The sequence below is a fragment of the Plectrocnemia conspersa genome, unplaced genomic scaffold, assembly GCF_051122295.1.
Source record: "Plectrocnemia conspersa isolate PC_06_02 unplaced genomic scaffold, ASM5112229v1 ptg000011l, whole genome shotgun sequence".
Lineage (NCBI taxonomy): Eukaryota > Metazoa > Arthropoda > Insecta > Trichoptera > Polycentropodidae > Plectrocnemia > Plectrocnemia conspersa.
This window is the reverse complement of record NW_028277175.1, coordinates 6835689-6859735: the sequence shown is the minus strand read 5'-3', so window position 1 is coordinate 6859735 and position 24047 is coordinate 6835689. Positions and strand designations below refer to the sequence as shown.

The 24047-nt window shown below is 27.5% G+C and overlaps 1 protein-coding gene and 1 long non-coding RNA gene across 2 annotated transcripts in view; one reads left to right on the top strand and one right to left on the bottom strand.

Moving 5' to 3' along the window:
- The window catches only part of LOC148229273 (uncharacterized), a 9835-nt gene extending 7286 nt beyond the window's left edge, over positions 1–2549 (top strand). The window contains exon 3 of the long non-coding RNA XR_015811263.1: positions 1921–2549. This is a non-coding gene — a long non-coding RNA (uncharacterized LOC148229273). The remainder of the gene's footprint in view (positions 1–1920) is intronic.
- LOC148229272 (inactive hydroxysteroid dehydrogenase-like protein 1) lies at positions 2431–24047 on the bottom strand. The gene is made up of 6 exons (XM_088196506.1): positions 23731–24047; positions 7461–7583; positions 5726–5836; positions 5433–5653; positions 5145–5372; positions 2431–2950 (listed from the first exon to the last, which is right to left on the bottom strand). The coding sequence occupies exons 1-6, from the start codon at positions 23897–23899 to the stop codon at positions 2849–2851; spliced, it is 954 nt and encodes a 317-aa protein (XP_088052632.1). The 5' UTR covers positions 23900–24047; the 3' UTR covers positions 2431–2848.

The window sequence follows — 24047 nt, the reverse complement described above, 5'->3', positions numbered from 1 at the left end:
CCAAAAATCATAAATAATTATTTATTAAAAATATATGCAAAACACAATGGGGTATTTATGTACCCCACTTCGCCCAGGCTGGTTAAAAAAATATTAAAAATCATTAGCAATATTATATTTTCTATATTTTAGTTATTATTTACTACAATAAATCTAATACTAGTTAAAATATATATCGTTTATAATACGATCTTAATATATGTAAATCCCACCCCTTATCCAAGTATTCGATAGATTTATACATAAATTTGTTTTAAATAATATTAAAATAATCAGTTTAATCACATGCATGTTCTATCTCAACTAATTTTGAAAAGACTTTTTACAAAGTCGTCATTTTTTATTTCTCATGTATACATACTTTTGAATGCACTGCTATGTCTGAGAATTTAAATTCAAGAAACATTTAAAGTTCCATAAAATGGATTCCATTGACCTTAAAATTAATATTTAATGGTATATATTTTTTATTCTATGACGTACTCAAGGTCTAAAATACTATTTTGTTTTGTTCATGAAAAAACATGTAATTAAACAAGTTATTTGTTATTTAATATTCTTATCAATTGAAGTACTCGAGGGTAGTGTGCGCTTTGTATAATCACTTCGAGCGCAATTTTTTTGCACCTGTATTATTTCTCTGATTAGCAACTAATATAAACGAAGCTTTTACGATAAAGAGAGTTTAAAGAGATTTCTCGAATATTTTTATAAAATCTACTTATTCTTATTTTTGCCATAATGGTTTATGAATATACAGTAAAGCATTGTTTAAGCTACTAGAGGGGTTTTTAATGGTAAAAAATACCATAATAGATTCCTGCTCTTAATAGTAAATATTCACGAAAACAGATGGGCGTAGATAAATGAAATCTCAACATCGCAGTACAAAAAAAGTTTCGTATTAGTACCCGCTTTTAACCGATACAAGTCATAAAACGAAGATTCTCGTCTCCCGCATACAATGTGTTAAAATAGCGAGATGTTTCAATTAGCAAAGTATATCGAAATTTAATCGTCCGCGTAGCGCAAATTTTTCGAATATTTTATAAAAATATTACCGGTGGAATAATTAATAGATTTTTAATCATTATTATGCTAGAATGTTATTAGAAACGTCTCATAATTCAATTAGCACATTATTAAAACCATAAGCTACGTACAAAGATTGATTTATTACGCATATCGGATGAACATAATGTTCGCTTTTACGTTTGATCAAACAAACAACGTTCTCTAAACTAATCTAAACACATTTTCTAGACATGTTTATATGTTTTTTTTCAACAACGACAAACAACATTACATAATACAGCCATGTCGGAATTTTAACTATTAATTCATTAACTGGCAACACTCATTCATGATTTACGATGAGAGCTAAATTAGCCACGTTCAACGTTAAATATAAACGACCTTTATCGTTATGTTCCTATATCGGTCACCTCTGAGCGCATTTTTTAGCTATTGTCCCTCTTAAAATACAATAGAAAACGCCCACCGTTTTGCGATGGACATCCATCAGACACACGTGGCATTATATTAATTTATTAAAGACGAAGAGCCAAGATTTACGGGGGATTGATAGATTTTGATATGTTATTATTTGTTTTATTTTTTTCTTTATTATATTTAATTTATAAAAAAACTTATGATGTAACTTATGTTTTTTAAATTAAAATCGTACAAACATATTTTTGCAGCTGTTTCATTTATTTCATAATTTGGCCATAACACTATTTATTTTTCGTTTCGCATAACGCGCTAACGTTTTAATTACGCCTGGCAACCAGGACCGGCTCTGCTTAAAAAATAATAATTGGACAATAAAAATAAAATCATAACTCGCCGTCCAAAATAACAGCGGTCAAATTGTTTGGTTTAGCTAGATATCTATTTTATGTGTTTTAAATTTTACAGATTGTTTCCATCAAAATGAGTCCGGCTCGGCTGAAACATCACAGGAACATCTTTGCGGACAGATGAGTCATACCATCACAGAGAGACCATTTTATTAAAAACAACGATGCATTTTTTAATTCATTATAATGATATTATAATTATAATTATGCGTTTTATACAGCGTTATTCCAAAACATGACACAACCTGGATTCAATTTTATTTTTATCGTTTTTTTAAAATCATCTCACTTTAGCTCTCAATAAATTGTATCATCAATTCATATCATTTTGTAACAAATAAATAACATTACATTTACTCTATAACTATTAATATGTGTAATATAAATGTATTTGACTATATAAAAAAATATAATAATGTTTGTTATGAGTGTTGACAGTTAAATGTTTGCGTTAAAAACTATATGTTATTTTGTTTGTTAAGTCATATTATTTTTCGTTTTATGTATATAAATAAATCTGAGGTTGTAGAAATGAAATATATGTTAAATAAACAATAAAAAAAGCAAATTAGTTTTATTGTATGTATTCATCTAATAATTAACATATATAAAATATATCACAAAACAGAACGAACGTCATTCATAATATATTTTCAATTTATTCAATAATAAATATCAATATCAAAATGTTAATATATTTCATTCTTAAATTTATTTTGTCTATACGTAATCACTATATATGTAAATAATTTTGTGTTATGAATATAATGGCATAAAATTCCCCTCCCCTTTCATACGTACACATCAAAAAACTCATTGAACCCAAAAACCAAAATAAACAGTGGTGGAATTCTCGGAAATGAGATGAAATGATATATTACAGAGCTTGGTAAACACATGTTGAATTTACGATACGCACTATAATTAGATTTTCCTGCTGGCAACACACGTCCGCACGCCGGATGTCAAGTTTTAAAAGGGCCACGCTAACTCTTCGCGTTCTTGAAGTATTCCTTGCGGAAGCTTTCGTTCATCCTGCCTCCGATAATCGTTCTTATCCAGACTGGCGGTAAGGATATGAAGAAATACTGTAAACAACAATAAAAATATTTTGAGATTATCAAATAATATGTTATGATTTACAACTAATTAACAATAAAAATTTAAGTAATAAATATGATATAACTATAAATCTAATAGCGAGGCAAAGAAAGTAAGCTATAAATATGTTAATTACACGAGAACATCTGTTTTATTCTTTAAGATGTTAATTTTGTATTATAAAATCCAAATTTCAGTGAAAGCATAAATATCTATTTTTATACGTACACATCACATGGTTCTATTAATTGGTTATTAGTACATATATGTACATGTACTGTTAAAAATAATTGTATTATTAAAAAATAGGTAATAACTATGACATTTTTAAAATGGTATAAAGATTATAATATCCAATTTTATTAAACATCCTAGTGTTTTTTTTTTAATTTCTATCGTGTCTTGGAGATCGATTTTAAGTACCGATCGATCATCACAGATTTTTCTAATCTCACGGATAAGTATCCTGATGAATAAATTAATTAAAATCGAGCTAGTTTGTGCATAATGACATCTATTAATATTAGTTTATAGATGTCACTGATTTACAGATTTTAATTTCTGTCTGGTGTCTCATTACTTACTTAGTAGTTAATTATAGTTTTCTATCAAAATAGCAACACTTAAAATAAATTGTAGACCATTTAATAATTACTGACTACTTAATTAAATTACTAAGCAAAATCACTGACCCAATAAATACAGTCAATGAAAGTATACAAAAATTATGTATAATTTAATATCATCACTTTAACATCCTAATATTTTAATTAATAAATAACTTTAAACTAGAAACCACAAAAGTTACATTATTATTTTTTTATAATCTTTACAATTTTTAATTTTAATAGCTAATAATAATTTATCTTACTACTACTAAACATAATTTGACTGTATTAAGTTTAGTTATATATTTCGAAACGACGACTTATACAACAATACAATAATATAAAAATGTTGTACTTCTTAAAAATTATTACAAAATATATACACACAGACTATGGCTAAAATTTCTTTCGAGATCACTCTGATCTATGCAAAGAAATTATTTTAAAGACTTGCTAAGGAGCCTATAAAATAATTGCTTTATTAATTTTGACTTTTTAAAAATAAAGATTAAATTAATCAGTTTAAAACTTTAACAGCGTCTTTAATACAAGATATATTAAATTAAATTTATATTTTCAACGACAAATAATCAAGAACTGGACGTGCGAAGGACTTCCCCTAATTATTAAAGGATATATAAGTTCGTACTCGGCGTACTGAATGTATTAGTCACAGCTTGCTATTTCCACCACTTCGCTTCTAACTTGGAATAAAAAAGAGTTAAACTGAGCTCATACTAAGTAAAGCTATGACGAATATGGACCGGAACGACCCTTAGAAAACAGACGCTTTTCACTTCCACGTCAGATCAGTTTCAGCTAGGCAGTCACTAGAATCTAACCATATTTTCTAGACGACTTGAAGACTATGCGTATATACTACAACGATAATAAATACATATTTTAATAATTTCACAAATTGAAAGACGAAATTAAAACTTTCAATTTATAAAAAATATTCACATTATCATAACTAATAGCATTTCAAGCATTTTAAAAATAACTATGCACATACTAATTGCGAGTATATTACTGGCAATTCAAAAGCACCCGTATTTATAGTTTTATACCCGTGCGAACTGTGATCACAGCAAAAAAAATTGAAAAAGACAAAATATAACGCCTCGTGTGGGCGGACATCTATCCCGCATGGACGACTCGAAGCCTGCAAAGCGGCTAATTAAGATTGATGGAGTACATGGACAGAAACTGGCGCTGCGTAATTCACGATGGAGCAAGGTAAAGAAAAAATTAGTACAAGGCTGAGATATGCCATAAAACATATATTTACTTCCGGTGTCATTTTTTACTTCCTAAGTTCGAGTCTCTTGAATATACTTGAATAATCATTTAAATTAAATTAATTAGAAACAATTATCCCAGAATATTGTAGCGTTTTTATTGAAACAGTTTAACTAAAATCAATGAAAAACATACATAAAACAAAATGAAAATAGACGCAGAAAATAAATATATCATGGCATCAATAGCTTTAAACGATCTTCAATAATTGATAAACTGACTCTTTGATGTAATTTGGCACAATAATCTTTAGCATTCTCTTTGATTTTACCTGAATTCCGTGAGTCCAATAACCGGTCGTGCAGTCTGATTTGCCAAGAGTGCTAACCGCATTTCTGGCATATGTTTCAGCATCAGGAACAAAGAGATTAGCAGACATAAGTCTCTTTGAGTAGGAATTCATCTTGGTGGATACAAAAAGAGGCGACAAGTGCTGTATTGTTATGTTGTAGCGACTGTACTCGTATCTGATGGCCTTAGTGAAGCTTTGCACATATGTCTGAAGATAAATTATTAAATAAACATTATAAGGAAGTGTTTTAAATAAGTATTGACATACTTTTGTCGCTCCGTAGACTGCCATTAAAGGCAAAGGCTGTAGCTCTGATCCTGAAGACACGTTGACAATAGCACCTCTTCGTCTCGCCTTCATTTGTTGGAGGACCATTCTGGTCATCATTGTGGTTGCACCAATATTTATGTTAATGATATCCCATAGGTCTTTTTCAGCTACTTCGTTCAGGTACATTGGATATTCATATTGTTTGCCGACATTATTGACTAAGAATTGTTTTATGTGTAAGTAGAGATTTGCCTTAAAGTCTTAAACTATTGATAATAATGATACAATACCTAAAATTCCGACTTCTATGTCTTGAAGCTGATTTTCAATGTCCTTATAAATTGGTTTGCCTTGACTAAAGTCAGCTTGTATGATTTTAGTCTTAACACTATGTGTTTTCTCTGAAAAAATAATAGAAAGACTTGTCAGTAACCTTATGTACATATATGTAAAGTATGCTCTTATTTAAAACTATAATTTAATGATTTATTAGTTAATATAAATTTCCAGTAAATTAATATACAAAAAAATGCTCGCATCATTAAGCAACATTTACAAATATGATTTTATAAATATAAAATAATGTGTGCTAAAAATTATTATATCCGTGGTGGGCGTGAATAAGTTGACAACTCAAAAATATCATGTTTTAAGGCATAACATTTTGTGATTAATCATATGTTTTTTTAGCAATGAAAAGTAAAATTCTACCGCTCAGCATGATTTGCTAAAAAAAATACTAATGAAAGTTATGGAACTTACTTATTCACAACAGAGATTTAACAGCATAGAGCACAAAAAATATTTTTTAATTTCATGCAACTCGAGTTATCAACTTATTCACGCATAAATAAAAATACATTAATTATCTTCATAATTAAAAAAAAATAATCGAGAGTTTCATGATATTTCTTATACAAATATTGCATCAACGTAGAGTAAATAACATTAGTTCAAATTAACCAAAAGTTTCTATATTTATTTATTACTAATTAAAAAAGTTTTCTTTTAATATAAACTATTTATTAATTAAATTAAAATATTGTTGTGTTTTATAAAAAATTAAAACAGACTAGCCACTAAGTTTATTGTTAAGACCAAGTTGTTGGTATGACGGTGAATGCCAAGCCACAAACGCACGGTCGCGATCGGCGCTATTCTTTTCCGACCACCTAATAAATGTCTATTTTTGACTCTGATTTCGCTGTTATTGTAAATACTGCATATATTATATAGATCTTTCTTCAAATTAAAAAAAAATACATCGTATGTACATTTATAAATACTAAAAAAAATATTTCAAAGATAAATTTAGTCAAATTTGAAAATTTGTGCGTTACACATGGATGTGCGTGTTTATATGTATATATTATTACGATTTCTAATATGTGAATACTTTATATTAAACATTATCTTTAATAATAATTTATAGAATGAAAAAAAAAATATTAGTTTTTTCTCAATTTTTGTTATAATATACAAAACAATATATGTGTTTTATTTGTATAATAATAAAAATATTAATAATAAAGGTGCAAAACTATTATATTAATGTTAATTTTGAAGGCAATGCACTGAAAATGACATTTTAACTAAACTTATTAATGAATACGATATATTCTTGTTATAAAGCATTTTCCTTGTATTGTAAAATATCAGTAATAAATTACAGGTTTCATGTCTAATATACTATCAATTTTTACATAAATATACATAAAGATATAATACTTATACAATATATACATATATGTATATACACACAAAGCATCGTAAACGTAACATAAATTTATTAATAGACGTTTAATAAAATCGATGTCATGTTGTCATGTGTTGCGTTAGTATCGTGTGCTAAAATGCGTATTTATTTTTGATTACTAGTTTCAAAGTTATGCAACGAATATTAAATGATATATTTGCATATGGGAAAAAAGCATGTGAAAGTGACTTCTGAATATGTATAATTTCTATGAAAATTAATAGGTATATGTAAAATTAATATATGAATTTATAGTATCAATAACATACCTATTTCGGAAGCTACCTTCTTTAGCTTATCTTCATTTCTACTTATCAATACGATATTTAGTCCTTGTTTGGCCAATTCACTAGCGTAATATTTTCCTATTCCATCCGTTGAACCTGTTACAACTGAAAAAAAATGCAATTATATTAAATATTTTGATTAAATTGAGAGAAAAGCAACAATTTATTCCACAAAACACATGATGCATATGCAAACTAAAAATGTATTTTTAATATTTAATTTTAACATTATTTTTAAAAAAAATTCTGTAAAATCGTTTGAAAATCTCTGATGTAAAAATATTAATTTTTAACTTAATGAGAAAATTAGTTATTTTTTTTTATTTATATAAAAACTTATATCATAAATAATATATCATATATAATCTGTATCAATTATTATTAATACCTCTTATGCTCTCAGTAGTAAAAATCATCCGACCTTACTTTTTAGAACGCTTGGTCAACATTGACCCATAAAATATTTGAGAATAAACTCAAATCTAGTGTTTGGCATTTTGCTTAATATTTTAAAGTATATAACTTCAGAATCACTTAAAATGCATAAATATGGTATGCTTATGTAAATGTACTATATCTAAACAGCGTGAAATACTCATGAAAATGTATTTATAACAATATTACTATTGTCTTAGAAAAGTAACAAGTCAAGTTAACTTAAAAGATTTCTTATCACGAAAAAATCATGTAAATGCTAATTTATTATAAATTGATTTTGCTATTATAAAAATTTTAACACAAAATAAAGTTTCTAGACAATCATCTAAGTTTAATTTATAAAAACAAATCATAGCAATGTTAATCACATTTTATAAGCACAACTAAATAATTAACTATTAGTTCATGAGATATCAACATTTAAACTGATTTTTATTTGAGACTTTTATTTACTTTAAAAACACCACATTTTTAATAATATAATAATGATAATTAACGCAGCATATAATAATAACTAAACAAATATAGAATACGTTTTCTTGAACTTAAATAACCTTAAATAAATAAGAGGAGTTTTTTTGTGAAACGACGTACTATGAAGGTTTTAGAGATCAATGACGAGGTTGAAGTTTTTAGATAGTTCTACAATAATTTGCCATTGAAATAATCAAAATGTAGAAAAGATTGACTATACATTTCCTGATGTGTAAACATATTAATTTTTTTATGTTAAGATAAATATTTAATCTAACGCCTTAAAACTAAGAAGGTATGTACATTTTTAATATTAAAAACACACAAATACGCGTGGAACTCTTCAACAGTTAGTCGCGTGTGAAATAATACATACTTTATGAAGTTCAGTTAAATATTTTAATATATTTTTGGCAATGGATGTCTACATTATGTAATACAACTTCAAGCAACCGAACAAGACCGTTCATGCAACCGAAATTACCTAATTCATGCCAAAAATGGAAAATTTGAAGAAGTGAAGATGTGCATGGCAGACTTTGTCAAATAATTTTTAAAAGTGGATGTTGAACGTCACAGCTTTCACTTTTTATCCAAAACACACGCACGCTGAACTAATACAATTATACAACTCCTAGTTGACAACCAGTTACTATTTACTGTTGCATATATTATATATTTTTATTTTTTTATTTTGTGCGAAATGGGCCGAAATATTTATTTTTATACCCGGATGTGACACAGACGAAAAACCTATAAATGAGCATTGCCGTTTCAACAAGAGCAAGCGAGACAACAAATATTTTTACGTGCATGTAACGCTTCTCCCTCGCATACATTTGTATACGTAAACAATGCATTCACAAAAAGAATGCCGATGCGTTATTGCAGTACGAATTTTTAATGTATTCGGTACTCCCACAATTTTTCATAGTGACTCTTTTAAAATTGAAAATGAACTACCAATTTTCTTCTACATCATTATAAAATGATAGTCTTGTTGGAACGAAACCAAAGAAAAATGCCTAAATAAGGTTTGTTTGACATTATGGTATAATAATATGTTTGGATTATTTTCTTATTATTATAACAAATTTTTTTTTTTTATTTATTTTAAGATATAATTCCGCTTTTATAAAATATGACTTCGGACTTACGCATCGATCCTGTATGATCAATCACCTCCAAGACACCTGCTGAAGGACAAACACTGACACCTTCCAGAACGATATCATAAGGGTCACTTTGTACTGTTCGCTGTACAAACGTCCTCCACAAATCGAAGTTACTTCTCTCGGCCAGAACGCTTCAATTGTTCGTTTAATATTTTTTTTTAAATTTAAAAAAATATATGACTTAAAAAATTAGTATTTTTACTTCCAACTGATTTTATTATGACTTTTTATTTTTTAAATGTAATTAATTATATTTTAAAATATGTATATTTTCTATTTAAATTTTCTGTAAATATATTAGCTATGTATGTAAATGTATATATTTTATATCTATGTAATTTGTATCACTATATAAACAAAAAAAAAAATATTCATGTTTTTAATTGCATTTTTAAATAATAAATCGTACGTGTGTTGTTATCAACCTCTGCTAAATTCGCCATAGTATGCCAATACGCTGCAGTTTCCCGATAATAACCGTTATTGCAGCACAAGTAGAAACAAAAACAACACAATCATATTTTCTTGCAACGTATACGACTTTCTTCTTGTGACGCGACTCTAGCGCGCGCGAATTATTGTGTGTAAAAATTGGAAGAGGAAGTAATAGACTATATCGAGAGACTCTTTGATACTTTTTTCGAGAAGCATTAAAACCGTGTTGCTGGTCCACTAAAGACTGCCGACAATGAATATGAATATTTTATTTATTATAATTAAGGATGCTCAAAAATAATACGTAGCTTAAAAAAAGGAAAAAATAAAAACACGAATAACTGACAGGTCATCAAACGCGCCTCTTGGAATTTTTTTGGCAGACGTCATTATGTGTAGAGAGAATCTTTATTTGCTCTTAAGACTGATTTCGAGATATTTAGTGAATGCTTATCCAATCAAAACTTTCCTACTAAGATTATTTTCTATTGATGAATTAGATCGGGGAAATGACATATTATAGCATTTTCTGACACTAGAGAGCAGACGATTAACGGAAGCCTTTCTCCATAAAGATATTTAGTCACCCTATATAGAGAAAGAAACCATAACAAATTTCTTGTTTGACCCTTAAAGAACTCTCAGAGGTAAAAGAACTGGTATTTATAAATAGGGTACGTACGCTATTATTTATTTTAACCCAATGCGTTACAAAGGGTGAAACCCAATTAACAACTACTAAGTAAGTAGTGAGACATCAGAGTATGAAAATCAGTGACATGTATTGTGTTTTATTAATTATAAGCTATTACAAAAGACTTCATTCAATAAATGTCACTAGGCATGACCTAAATCAATTTTATTTTAGTTATTTATCATGATATTTCTGTGAGATTAGAAAAATCTAGGAAAACCTAATTTATAATGATCGGCCAAAATTATAATTATATAATTATCACTAATATAGTTAATCTCCCAGACACAATAATAATTGAAAATACTAGGGTTTCTATTTTTTCAGCCGTTCTTTATTACATACCAATCAAGCAGACATAATAAATACCTACAAGTAGGTATAAACGATCAGAATAAAAGTTTGAGGATTCGTGACACCTATAAAATTAAGTATAATGTGAATTATAATTTACAATCAATAGATGTAATTTTGCAGCTGTGTCGGTTTTTAATATTAGCGCATTTTTATAAATTCAAATCTTCGAAAATTCGAGTCGAAAAATTCGGGGCTCGAACCTAAAACCTGTGACTTATCAGTCTAGACTTTACGGACTACGTTATTTCGACATTATGGGATTCAAACCCGGGTCTTTCAAATCGAGCAATAAGAGGCTTAAATTAAATGCTAAAAGAAATGCTGTTCATGTAATAAGTTTTTGCAGTTTTATTAAATTGAAGGTGTGCTTACAGGAGTTTATTCTTGTTCAAGAAAAAAATATATTCTAGAATTTTAATATTTTAGTTTCGCCGAAGCCACAGGTTATTATTACATCAACGCAATTGTCAAGAATGCTATAATTTATTCACGCTTATTCGCGTATCAAGAAATGTTTAGTGTTTCAAATATAAACTAACATACCTACGTTCATCGCGGTAACTAATCCGTATCATTTCACTTGACGTGTCTTTTCTTTACGACACATTTTCATTTCTTAACACACAATTTAGCCCCGTGAGTATTTATTTCTGCTCGGTCGGCAAGGTGAGAGATAGGTATTTAGAGCTTGTTTTTCGTTTCTGGATAATAATCCAAATAAGAAAATATTAAAACGGATACTATGCAGTACAATACACATATATTTAAGAAAGAATTTGGGGTGGAGTATGTTTCAAGCAGGGTCTTATAGTTGAACTATGCAAATATATTTAGATTGCTCAAATGGTGTATTATAATATATACTAAAAACACACATATAATATATTTGTTACAATTAAAGTATTTTTTTGAAAAATAGCGATTTTGTATTACTTTCACACAGTTAAGAATTTTAATTATTTTAACTTCATTTTTAATATATTGGAAATTAATTACGTTAAAAATAATTAATTAAATAAATAAATTGCTATACGTTGGTCATTTAACGATTCGTTACGAATATTCATTATAATAAAAACTGTGTGATAATAATGAAACGTGTGTCATTAAAAATAAAATATTTTGTATAACTGATACAAAATTCAATTATTACATTTTTAAATTAATATATGTATGTGCATACATATATATATATATATATGTATATTTAGGGAATGTGTGTTTTTTTTTATAATTGATGAATTGATAGCTTTAATATTTAAACCTAGATAATCCAGTCATTCATTCAAAGTCAAGTCGAAAGATTATGACGATTTACTTCTTGAGAGTTTCATAAAAATCCATCGACGAAAATAAGAGCTTTTAAAAATACGCCGCTCCAATTATAAATAGTTAAAGTAGCGACTTTATTTATATTTAATAAGACGTGTGAATCAAATGGACTATAATGTGATAATAAATCATAAAAATAGTTTTTATTCGCAGTAATTATTTATAATACAATTTTTATTATTTATCTATTGCAATTTAACATTTATGACGTTAACGGGAATAAAATTAAATCTAATTGGATTCGAAAGCAATTTAATAAATTGTTCACTTCGCATATGGTTTCATTAGAAAATCATTAAATGTCACAATATGGCGTTCGAGTGTTTTTGTCGTTAAAGCTCAAGTACTGGAATTCCAAGAAATTATACAAATATTTCAAGTGGATGGCAAAATTTTAACGTTATATAATCACCGCCAAATTGGGAAACTTGGCACATACGTAGTTTCAATCATCTAAATAATAAGTAAATAAATTTTATAATTCCTACATAGAACATATGTTTTTAACATATGATTTACCAATACAACGCAGTTAATAAATATTTTTTATTTATTTATATATATTATTCATAAACATAAAATTATAGATTTGAGCTTTTTGTGCTTAACGATATATTAACATCATTTGGTACTAATTTATTGTTAGTCTTAATTTTAATGTGAAGGTTTTAGTAATTATATAATCGAAGGTTGTATATAATAGACGGTTCGACGGTAAAGCTTATTAAATAATTTATTTGAGATGAATTACAATTAAATAATATTATACACATATGTATAATATATAAGGAAATGATAGATAAAGCTTTTAATAATGTATATAATTGATTGGCATGAATATTAAATAATATGGCAGTGACAAGTTAATCATAACATGTTTTATAGTATTTTTTTAAACTTTTATATCTATATCTGTATATTATTTATAGAACATTTGGCAATCATACTAGAGTTTTTTTGTATAACAATATAACTTTGTAATCCGATTCGAAATTATTTACTATCAATTAAAATGGGGCACCTTTGTTGCTGCATACAATACTTATAGCTAATCTTAAGGTCATCTATTGTCGTTTTTTTTATATTACTCAATTGACCAAATCAGGGCTTTTGTGTATGTATGTAGGTGGAAATCCGATCTTGTCGTGATGCAATGCATTATAAAAAATCTCTAATAAAATATAAAGTGATTTTGAAACTCTGTAACTAATAGTTAATTTGCTTTTAGAGATCATATAGAATATTTCAAAATAACGGACCTACGCACGCAGCTTTGAACGAATCTGATGTATGTTTAATAATAGGTGTTCCTAAAACACGAATTGTACCTTAGGTGCCATTATAGTGTTATATGTTGATTAAATTGAAGCATTATTCAAAATTACAAACTTCATGTTGAAATATCTCGTGACTGGAGAACTTAAATTTCATAAGAACAGGAACAAAGTTGATTATAAAATACTTTGTGCATGGCCCAAATTATAGTATTTTAATAGCAAAAATATCATTGCAAAAAATACTATAATTATATTAAGATCAAAATAAAAGCATCGCGAATATGTGAAGATATAGTACGTATTTTTAGGAGCAAAAAACTTGATCTAAAAATAAATAAAAGTCAATAATTATTCAAGTATTATGAATTCAATTTTTTGTTTGGTTTTTTATTTGACTGATTAAAGTGCGCATATGAGATAATCTATGTTAAAAAAATATTAAACATTTTTTTAGATTATTATAATTTGATGGTTAGTAATTGCAGAGAAGTTAATTAATTAAATTCATTACATACCCTGTAACCTTGTTGAAGTTTTTAAATATACTAACTTTAACTTCATACGAAAAGTCATGAGATAAATTTAATATAATCCATTCTTGAATATTTTAACACATTTTTTTTTATTATACATGTATCGTATTGTTTACATGCGGTACTATAAGTATCGTCTACTAAAGTAAAGTGATTTACTCTAAGATAGAGCTCTTATTTTTCTATTCTTGCCAGTCTAGTTTTTTCTCTCCAAAACACGCTCTTGCGTTGCACACTGTTTTGAATTTAGCGCGAGAAATTTGAATGCTGAAATATTTCAGAGATAAAATAAAGCCTTCGGCATAGATTACAACCCTAATACCGAAGATCGAAAAACGAGAGACGGGAAATTAAAATTTAAAGAATTATTACGTATTCTCTATTTTATAATTTATGGGTGGTCTCCATGCACTCTCGCAGTTAATGCCAAGGTTAACTAAACGGCCCAGAAACAGTCCTGCGAATCGAGACAAGCGACGAGAGACCTCAGAGTACAACCTCGAGGACATCATCATTCCTCCGCCAGCTTATCCACCAGCGCTCGGAACAATGAGTTTACAATATTTCGCTTTGGTATATGTAATATAACAATAATTTTTTTACCAGATTACCGGTGTCTATTTCTGACTGCAGTCACACCTCTTCAGCCACAAAGCCCTAAACATTATTGCTATTATTATAAAATAAAAACCGAATCACAATTTATATTACTTAAAATAAAATAAAAGTACTTAATATATTTTATTATATACATGAATTATAATAAATTTCTATATATTTTCGTCAGCGCAAGTGGCGAGTGAGCCATAACTCTTTCCTGTTATTACTTTTTATTAATAATATTAGGTTCAAAAGTGCTGTAGCTGAGCACACATTAATAATTCGATTTCGTACTACAGTCCGGTTGTTCACTAACTACCACGCAAAAAGTTTACGTAACTCGTACCATAAACTTCGATGGCACTGCTTTGGAACGTTCTTCCGTTCTGAGAGCTATGTTAAAGGCTAACCAATACCATTTTGTGGGTCAAAGAGAGAGAAAGCTGAGGTCCGAAAACAACCATATGAGTATTATGCAATAATAGCGTATACAAGAAGAGTTTATGCGTGCAAAATTTAGCAAAACATGCACACCGTATATAGATAGCAATTAGATAGGGAAACGCAGCAATTCATGACCGATTATTAAATGAACTACTAAACGCAAATATTCACAGCAATTATTTTGATTTGTAATCTTGCAGCTGAATTGATTCAGAAGCATTATGAAATGAAGTGTAAAACGCACGTTTAGTAATATATGTACACATAACTGCAGCTTAGAAGTTTATCCGTAACTAATCTTATCAAGTTTTTGTTATAATTGAATTGATTTTAAAATGTAATAAATATTATACATGGCAACATTTATCATACTTTTATTAATTGAATTAATAAAAAATAAAAAAGTTATTTTATATTTATCGTATATTCAAATTTAATATTTTTTTAAATACATCAATAATTTCTACTGTATTTAATAAATGTAATCTATAATTTCTAACGTAAACAATGTTATGCTCGCATTTTAATTTGTTATGACCGTTGTGCAGGATGTCAGCGATTTATGAAAAATAATTGAATAAAATCATTTTGAACTTTGACATTTCATCATTATACATCGGTAACACTATGCGTAGCGGTTATAAGAAATTAAATTACGAACATGTATTTAAACAATAATTAAAAATGATGCCTATTTTATTATTTATTGAGTTACAAATTAGTGAGAGTATTAAAAAAATATTATTTAATAGAGATATTAAGTTTACCTAAATTTGAATGAGCATTGTGTGTCGTCAATATACTATTTTAGGTTTAATGGCTTATTAATTGCATTTTTGTTCGTATAATATCTTATTCTAATTTGTTAAATTTCACGCATTTACTTTTCGAAACGAATAAAAAAAACTTACCTTCCGTTTCGTAAACTGATTTTTTTATAACGATATGCTCGCAATTCGATTTGTTAAGACTATTCTATCATGTTTCTCCAATTCGATTAAAAATGTCAAACATCAAAATGTGTTTCTTTAACTGTTTTTATTACATTTTACGGTTTATTGATTGAATTTTTTTGTATCTTGCCTAAATTGAATTTCTTCAATTTCATGCATAATTATAGTATCTACTGATTTTTCACTATACATAATAAATGTTAATGTTAAATCAATACAAAATGGCGTAATATTAACTTCAAATCAAGATTGTAAAGATTGGTTAATGTGAAACAATTAGGTGAAATTAATATAAATGGGAATCCAATGGGAAAAAATGTGCCAAAAGTATTTATTTAAATTAATACTTGCAAATAAATCATTATTTTTTATTGATTAACTTGTAGTGTAAATTGGTATTAGGTAACATACGGCCCGCGGGCCGGATCTGGCCCGCCAGCTAAATTTATCTGATCTGCAGTTCAAAAACTATATAGCACATATTTTTAATAAAAAGTTGAAGTAACGCTGCGCAGCCAAACGTTTATGGGTGAGATAGCAAAATAATAATCTTAGCGAGTAAATGGGCCTAGACTATTTTATTAAGAGTTATTTTAATCAGCAAATTAGACCAGTTCTATATTCGATGACTAATGTCTGAAAGAATTGGATGCTAATTTCGTATGGACCCTGGTGTTTTTAAATTAAAATTTTGTTTGAAAGATAGGAATTACTGATTATTATTTAATTTTAATTCCGACCGATTATCACAGATTAGATTTTCCTAGATTTTCAATAAAGTTTCATTTATCAACTAAGAGTTGCATTGATTATCGTGGATGAGATGTAAAACCAAAAATTATTTTTATGGCAACAATAAGCACAGCTAATTTATTTAAAATACAAGATTAAGAGTACCTGACATAGCTGCATATAATAAATACCATATTCGAGATTCATATTATGAAAACCATCTTCAACGTATCGCAAATATAGTTGTTCTACTCAAGTACCTACTTTAGACTTTAGTGTTTATGTTTCGATACAACGCAAAACTATTGATGTGAATGACCCAATGCCAAATTGAATAATGTAAACCGCGTTATGTAACGAATTGTACATTGACTCTTTTGACAGGTAAACGATGTATCCAAAATATAATTACATTTTGCCCTTCAGCCTATAATTATCAAGAGATAATCAACAGCGCCTTTCGAGCACAAAGCACTCAAAATTCAAAAGTCACGCTCGTCGCTGTTTTTCTATTTATTTTTTGCACCAAGGCTGCAACAAAATTAAGTTTTGTTTAGGCGCATGTAGTAATTATTGTTCTAATGCCCTTGTGTATGAATCTGCATTATTTTACCTATTCTACAATTTTAGATACGAGGTACGATTAGCCAAGAGCGAATTATAAATTGTAATGTATTCGGTAACATTGACCGTGATTGTTTATGCCTGTATCCATTAAAATTACTAATTGTAATTACCGCGATATAATGCATGACATAAAACTGGTATAACTAATAATATACCTACATTTAAATGTAGGGGTCAACATGAAGAGGTCAATGTTGATATAAAGAATGAAGGCCGCAATGTAAGTAGAATATATATCAATTGGCATTTTTGTCAGAGATTAGTTATAAAATCAACTAGAGTAAGTTTCGTGTGCTCTTTGATATTAATTCGTATAGCTCGAAAATGGTTAGAAAATGAGCAAGTGAAGAGTATGCTAACTGCACTATTATGTGGGAGGCAAAAGTACATATAATTTACGACATGAATGTGTTTTGACATTTGCCTCTAGGGTTCACGACTTTTTATTATCGAAATATGTAGTCTTTAAGAAACGAAACTATTTTTTGTAAGATTAATCTGTGGAATAAATACAGTTTTCTACAGTTGTCTTGCCACATATAAAGCAAAGTAAAGCAAAAACAAATATAACATAGTAGAACCAATACAATAATAACCATGACATTTTATTAGTACACTCGATGGACGAATAAAATGTCATTGCTATATTATATAAAAGCTAATATAATAAGTATTTCAATAATTATATAGGTATGGCCATAAAATAAATTGTTATTATCGATCGTAAAAAAATACAAACATCAAATGTCATAAAATGGCTTCCATAAATTAAATAAACATAGAACACAACAAAATGGTTTATTGCATTAATAATACTAATCATTTTCTTATAATAGTTATTGAGATATTTAAAATATACAAATTATTTCTTTAATTACAAATTACAATTATTATTTAAAAAAAGATTAACGTGTTCTATGTTACTCAGTATAAAGTTGAACAACATTTAATATTATATAGTATTTTTGTCCCTTTAATAAAGTTATAAAAAAAATATACTAATACATATATTTTAAGTAAAATCAGTGAGACAATGCTAACAATTTATTAAAATAAGAAAATCCCCCACCTTAATTTCAATAAAATCTACTAGGATCTAGTTTAAAATTGCATTATAATTGAATTGCTAATTTTTATCGCCGATATGATTGACTGGTTATCGATCTCGATTATCTGAGGTTTGACCCAGATAATTGGTAATCCGGCCGCCCCGTGACATTACCATAACTCGCCGTGCAAGTATTCACTTTCGACGTTGCGTCACATTACGAGAGTCGATGAAGAGACGCTCGGCATTTTGCAGATAATCCGAGTTGTGCAAGAAACGCATGAATGTTTGCCGACTAATAATTATAATATAAACACATACATGTATGTATTTGTTGGAATTGTATTTTTAGAAGGTAAATATTGTATATTACAATCTAAAATATATTTTTATTTTTATGAAAAAAATATAAAATATGTAAGAATATATTAATCTATTAAATTTGCTTTAATCAGATTTTGTGAAGGCTTATTATATTTTAAAAATGCAACCCTGAATATACAAGCTCGTTTGGATTGCATAAAAATTTATTTGACTAAACCTTTATAATTTTGCTACGAACTCTGCAGAAATATATAATACGATTTGAAAACCAACAATATGATTAGTGAAGTCTCAAACATATCGCTTTCGCTAATGTCAAACGGAAAATTTGGCCATAATAGCAAATTTTATGTCTATATGTTTTCTATAAATGTTATTCTGTATTACTGAATTAAATTATTTTTAAACGCATAATTGTTTTATAATGCGATAAATAAATTGTTTTACTATCTTTATTACATAATAACTATTTATCCTCTTCCTCCTCTATTAAAAACTTCATATTTTTTGATCTGAATATCATTAGCCAGTAATAAAGCAATGTTTCAATACAATCAAGGTTAATCTAATGCAAAACAATTTGGTGAAAATATTTAGAGCATTGTGATTATCCGAAGCAGTCGAGCAAAACGATCAGATTTATTAGTTCCAATTACGGCAATTCTAAAAAAAAGACACTTAACCAAAAGTAATCGGCATTCACATTTGAAATAATGCATTTCACAACAGTTCTTATAACAAATTCCAATTGAAGATTTAGTCAATTATATATTTCGTGTTGTTATTTATTTAAAATATTTTTTCCAGTTACTGAAAACTATGGATTACGACAATGCACTTATGAGAATGAATTATGTCAAGAGTGTATACTTATTTTTTTATATATAACTGACATATTCATTGACCCACTGCACCTGATTACCATTAATTACCATCACTTGTTTTTAATTTTACATTATAAGCCAAAACATGACTTATAAAACAGCTTGATAAATTGTTATGAGAGCGAAGATCTACACATTTTTTTCTGTGAATATTTTTAAGTTAACGATCAATAAAACTAAACCATAAACATACTCGCTTTCAAGTTAATTTCGACAATGATAGATAGATATAGTATACGAATTTATATTTATTTGCTAAATAAAGATCAAAAGTACTAGAGAATAGCTCATAAACCGAACACAAAGGTCATATATTATTGTGATTGCTCAATAAACCATATCATCTTATCAGCGAATTGAATGTAGCATGAACTTATTATTATATTGTTCTATAAATAGCATCAAAGACTCTTATTTAAAGTTGTCATATCTAGTCCATCATGTTTTTTTAAATTAGTATAATTATATACAAGCATGTACAATTATGCTGTTTTTACGGTTGTAGTTGCATTTTATGTAACGTCATTTAACATTTTATTACACATATGCACGTTTCCTGTGCATTCTAATCATGAAATCACATTCATACGTACATAAATAAAGCTAAACTCAATTTTTAATTAATGTAAAAATATTTTGCACTTTGGAAGCATAAGTCAAGGTAATGATTGATAGGAAATATATTAATATTTCAGGTACACTATTTTGTAGATATATGTATGTGCATGAACTATGATCGATTGTTTCCGTAAGATGTATGAATGAAAAAATATTTTTATTTCAGCAACACGTCACAAATAAAATTTCACTGAACCATATTGATTTTTGTTATGTAAATTATTAACAAGTAGCATTGCAAATAACGATGACTATGGCAATTTTTCTATTATTATGAAGAATATACATATATTGAAAAAAAATTAAGGCGATATCATTAGAATTTAATAGTTTGGTGTGTTATTTTTATACCACATACCGGTTTGTAATTAAATGAAAATCTAAGTGATTAAAATCAAGATTGTGATGTAATTAGCGCACTTCTACAGCAATAAAATTGTATTGAGAGCATAAAATTTGATTTACATGTTTCTATAAGAGTAATAATATTCTACTAATTAATCTATACCATAAAACAAATAATTAAACGAAGGTTAAGTTGAAAATAAATAAAATGATAATATAATATTATAAATATAAATGTATACAGGGTATCCTAATATTTTGACTATAACTATTATAAATGTATTTGAATAATACCAGATATACTGTAGAAAAATATGTATTAAAGGAAATAATTTTATTGTTATTATTGTTATATAATATATTAACTGTTAAATCAGTTAATGTATCTTATCAGTATGTTCACCTTAATTTTAGTTCCCTTTCAGACGCGCATCAACAAATATTAATGTGCAAAAACGAATCCTTGAATTACAATATATGCAAGATAGTTAAAGCTTAGAAAAGGTACATAAAAAGTAATACAGAAATACTTGAAAGACCTAGGTTTGAATCATATATGGATATAAGTTTATTTTTAATTTCTATCGTGTCTGGAAGATCAAAATTAGTTATTATTATATAATTTTAATTCTGGTCGATTATCACAGATTAGGTTTTCCTAGATTTTCTTTATTTCACGGATAAATACTTAGTTATAATGCATTAAGTTAACGCCTAACTTATTACAACTAAACATTTAAAATAAATACATATAACAATGCTATTCGTAAACTTAGTCGTGAGTTTTGAGAAACAGAGATTACTTCGCGCTCCTTTAGAAGTATTAACGAGGTAATTCGTTTAAAATACTTTGGTAATATTTTTAATCTATTTAATATATATTAAATTAAATCCATTTTGTGTATACAATATTCTATAGCTATACTAAATAAAACAGATAATAATAACTAATTATGAGTAAAACCTCAGAAACAAAATAAAGTATTACATTGATTTTTAACCCAACTTAATACAATCATACATAATTGTTGAACTGTATGTGAAAGTATTGGAAATTAATTTTGTTAATTATATATTGGAATATTTTTTCTAAAAATAGACAGGAGCGCGCTCCTGTACATTTTATAAATCTCCAAATTTTTAAAACGTACCGGAAATTTCACAACAAAATCAAAACTGAAAAAAAATGTTCTAATCTGCGCCCGTGTAACACAAAAGAATCAAATTAACAATAGGCAGTCCAATTCTATAGGTTGTTTGTACAAAGTCATAAACATACAACACAGAATCTCTCTTCTGTGACATGCAAACACTTTTGCAGCCGATTGCCTTTTCTTTTGAATTTTGACAGAATGTATCGACCGTAATTAGGGGAGTGCAACCTCGGTTGACATAAGATCGCAAACTTCGGTAAAATATAAATAACATCTGTCAAACAAATTAGATTAATTTATTAAACTTTATTTGCGAAAACAAATGTGAAGAATGATAAGTTATCAGTGATTCCTTGATAACATAGTGTGTAGCAATCATGAAACAGGATAATTAAAATACACATATTATATTAGAAAAATTTTATAATACATTACTGAAATGTTTTTAAGTAAGTTTTTTATTCTTAAAAAAATATTTTAATATTTTGAAATATCAATATTGGCTATTTAAAAAAAATACACGAATAAAAATTGGGGGGCGTAAGTTCAGCACTCCGGCACTAATTTTTTTTATCAATACATCACTGGTTATGAAGAATATAATGTCATGAAACATTTCTTAAAAATAGTTCTTGTAAACATATCAACTAAGTTAGTAATTTAACTGAATCCGCCATATTGTTTTAAAATGGTGGCTATTCGAAAAGATAAAAATAAAAAATCTAGAGAAAAAAATGTAGAAGTCGAAAATATTCTATAATAAAAATTAAAATAAATGTTTTTTAAACATTTTTTTATTTTTATTTGTAAGGAATTAACTGTTTTTTGTAAGATATAGCGTCGTGAAATATATATTAAAAATAGTCTTTGTAAATATTTAAACTAAGTTAGTTATCTAGCTTTGATCTCCCATATTGTTTAAAAATGGCGGCTATTCAAAATTAATTAAAACATATGGACGTAAAAATCTTAATAAATAAAGATATATGGGTCAAAAAATTTATGGTTTTTGAGGACACTATAATTTTGCATTGTAAATATCTCGTTAAGTTCGTAATTCAGCATGGTCCGCCATATTGTTTCAAAATGGCGGACATCAAAAATATTAAAAATCGCGACTCTATTAAAAATAATTATACAGCAAAAATTTAAGAAGTCAACAACATTTTCTAATAAACTCAAGTTAAAAAAAATAAAAAGATAATTTGTTTATTTCCTTTAGAAGTGAATAAAATTAATATATAATATGTACGAAATTAATTGTAATAACATGAATTGTATAAAATTACTTTTTTTCGTTCATGAAAAAACAACAAATTAGTTCAACTATATATAAAAGTATAGATGGTGGCATTTCCAATAAAAAACATGATTTACAACTCTATTTATGTATTTATATGTAACATACATATAATAGATATATTTATCTCCTTGATTTCTACTTCCTTGAATATAATATAAAGCTATACTATTAGTTACTATGTAAAAAATTAAACGTCATGAAACACCAAACGAACTTTTTCATTAAAAATACATTTATGAATAAAAATCAATACACAGCTTGATTTAAATTCCTCGAATAAAAATAAACATCTAAAATTGATTGTATGCTATTCATGTAAATAGTGTAGATGCCAGCGCATTTTTAATAGTACATACAAATAATGATTAGATTAGGCTTTATCATCATTTTATAAATGTGCCTATCTTTAAAGTTAAAAATAAAATAATATAAAAATTATCTATTATTGTTTGTAAAGTTATTACATATACATTTTTTAGTTTTCAGTAAAAGTAATGAAACTCACCAGCCCACGATCCGAACTTCTTCTGCAAGCTCTGATCTTCAGTCGGCTGGAAGAACGGCGTGAGATAAGCCCTGGATATTTGAGCAATGGACCACAGAGGATCTCCCAGCTTCGACAGGAGAGCCAGCACTCCTATGACCACGAGAGCCACGACCAGTAGCCAAAACATGTTCGATAACGAATGATAACAGACGTCTGTTTTAGACCATAGTTAGCAGAGGCGGCTGTCACCGGCGGACAATCGACCGGCACTACTGGAGTGTTGCGTTTTCCATCTGTCTCTGCCACTGGCAACCTTCTGCCGATTGCGCACTTTC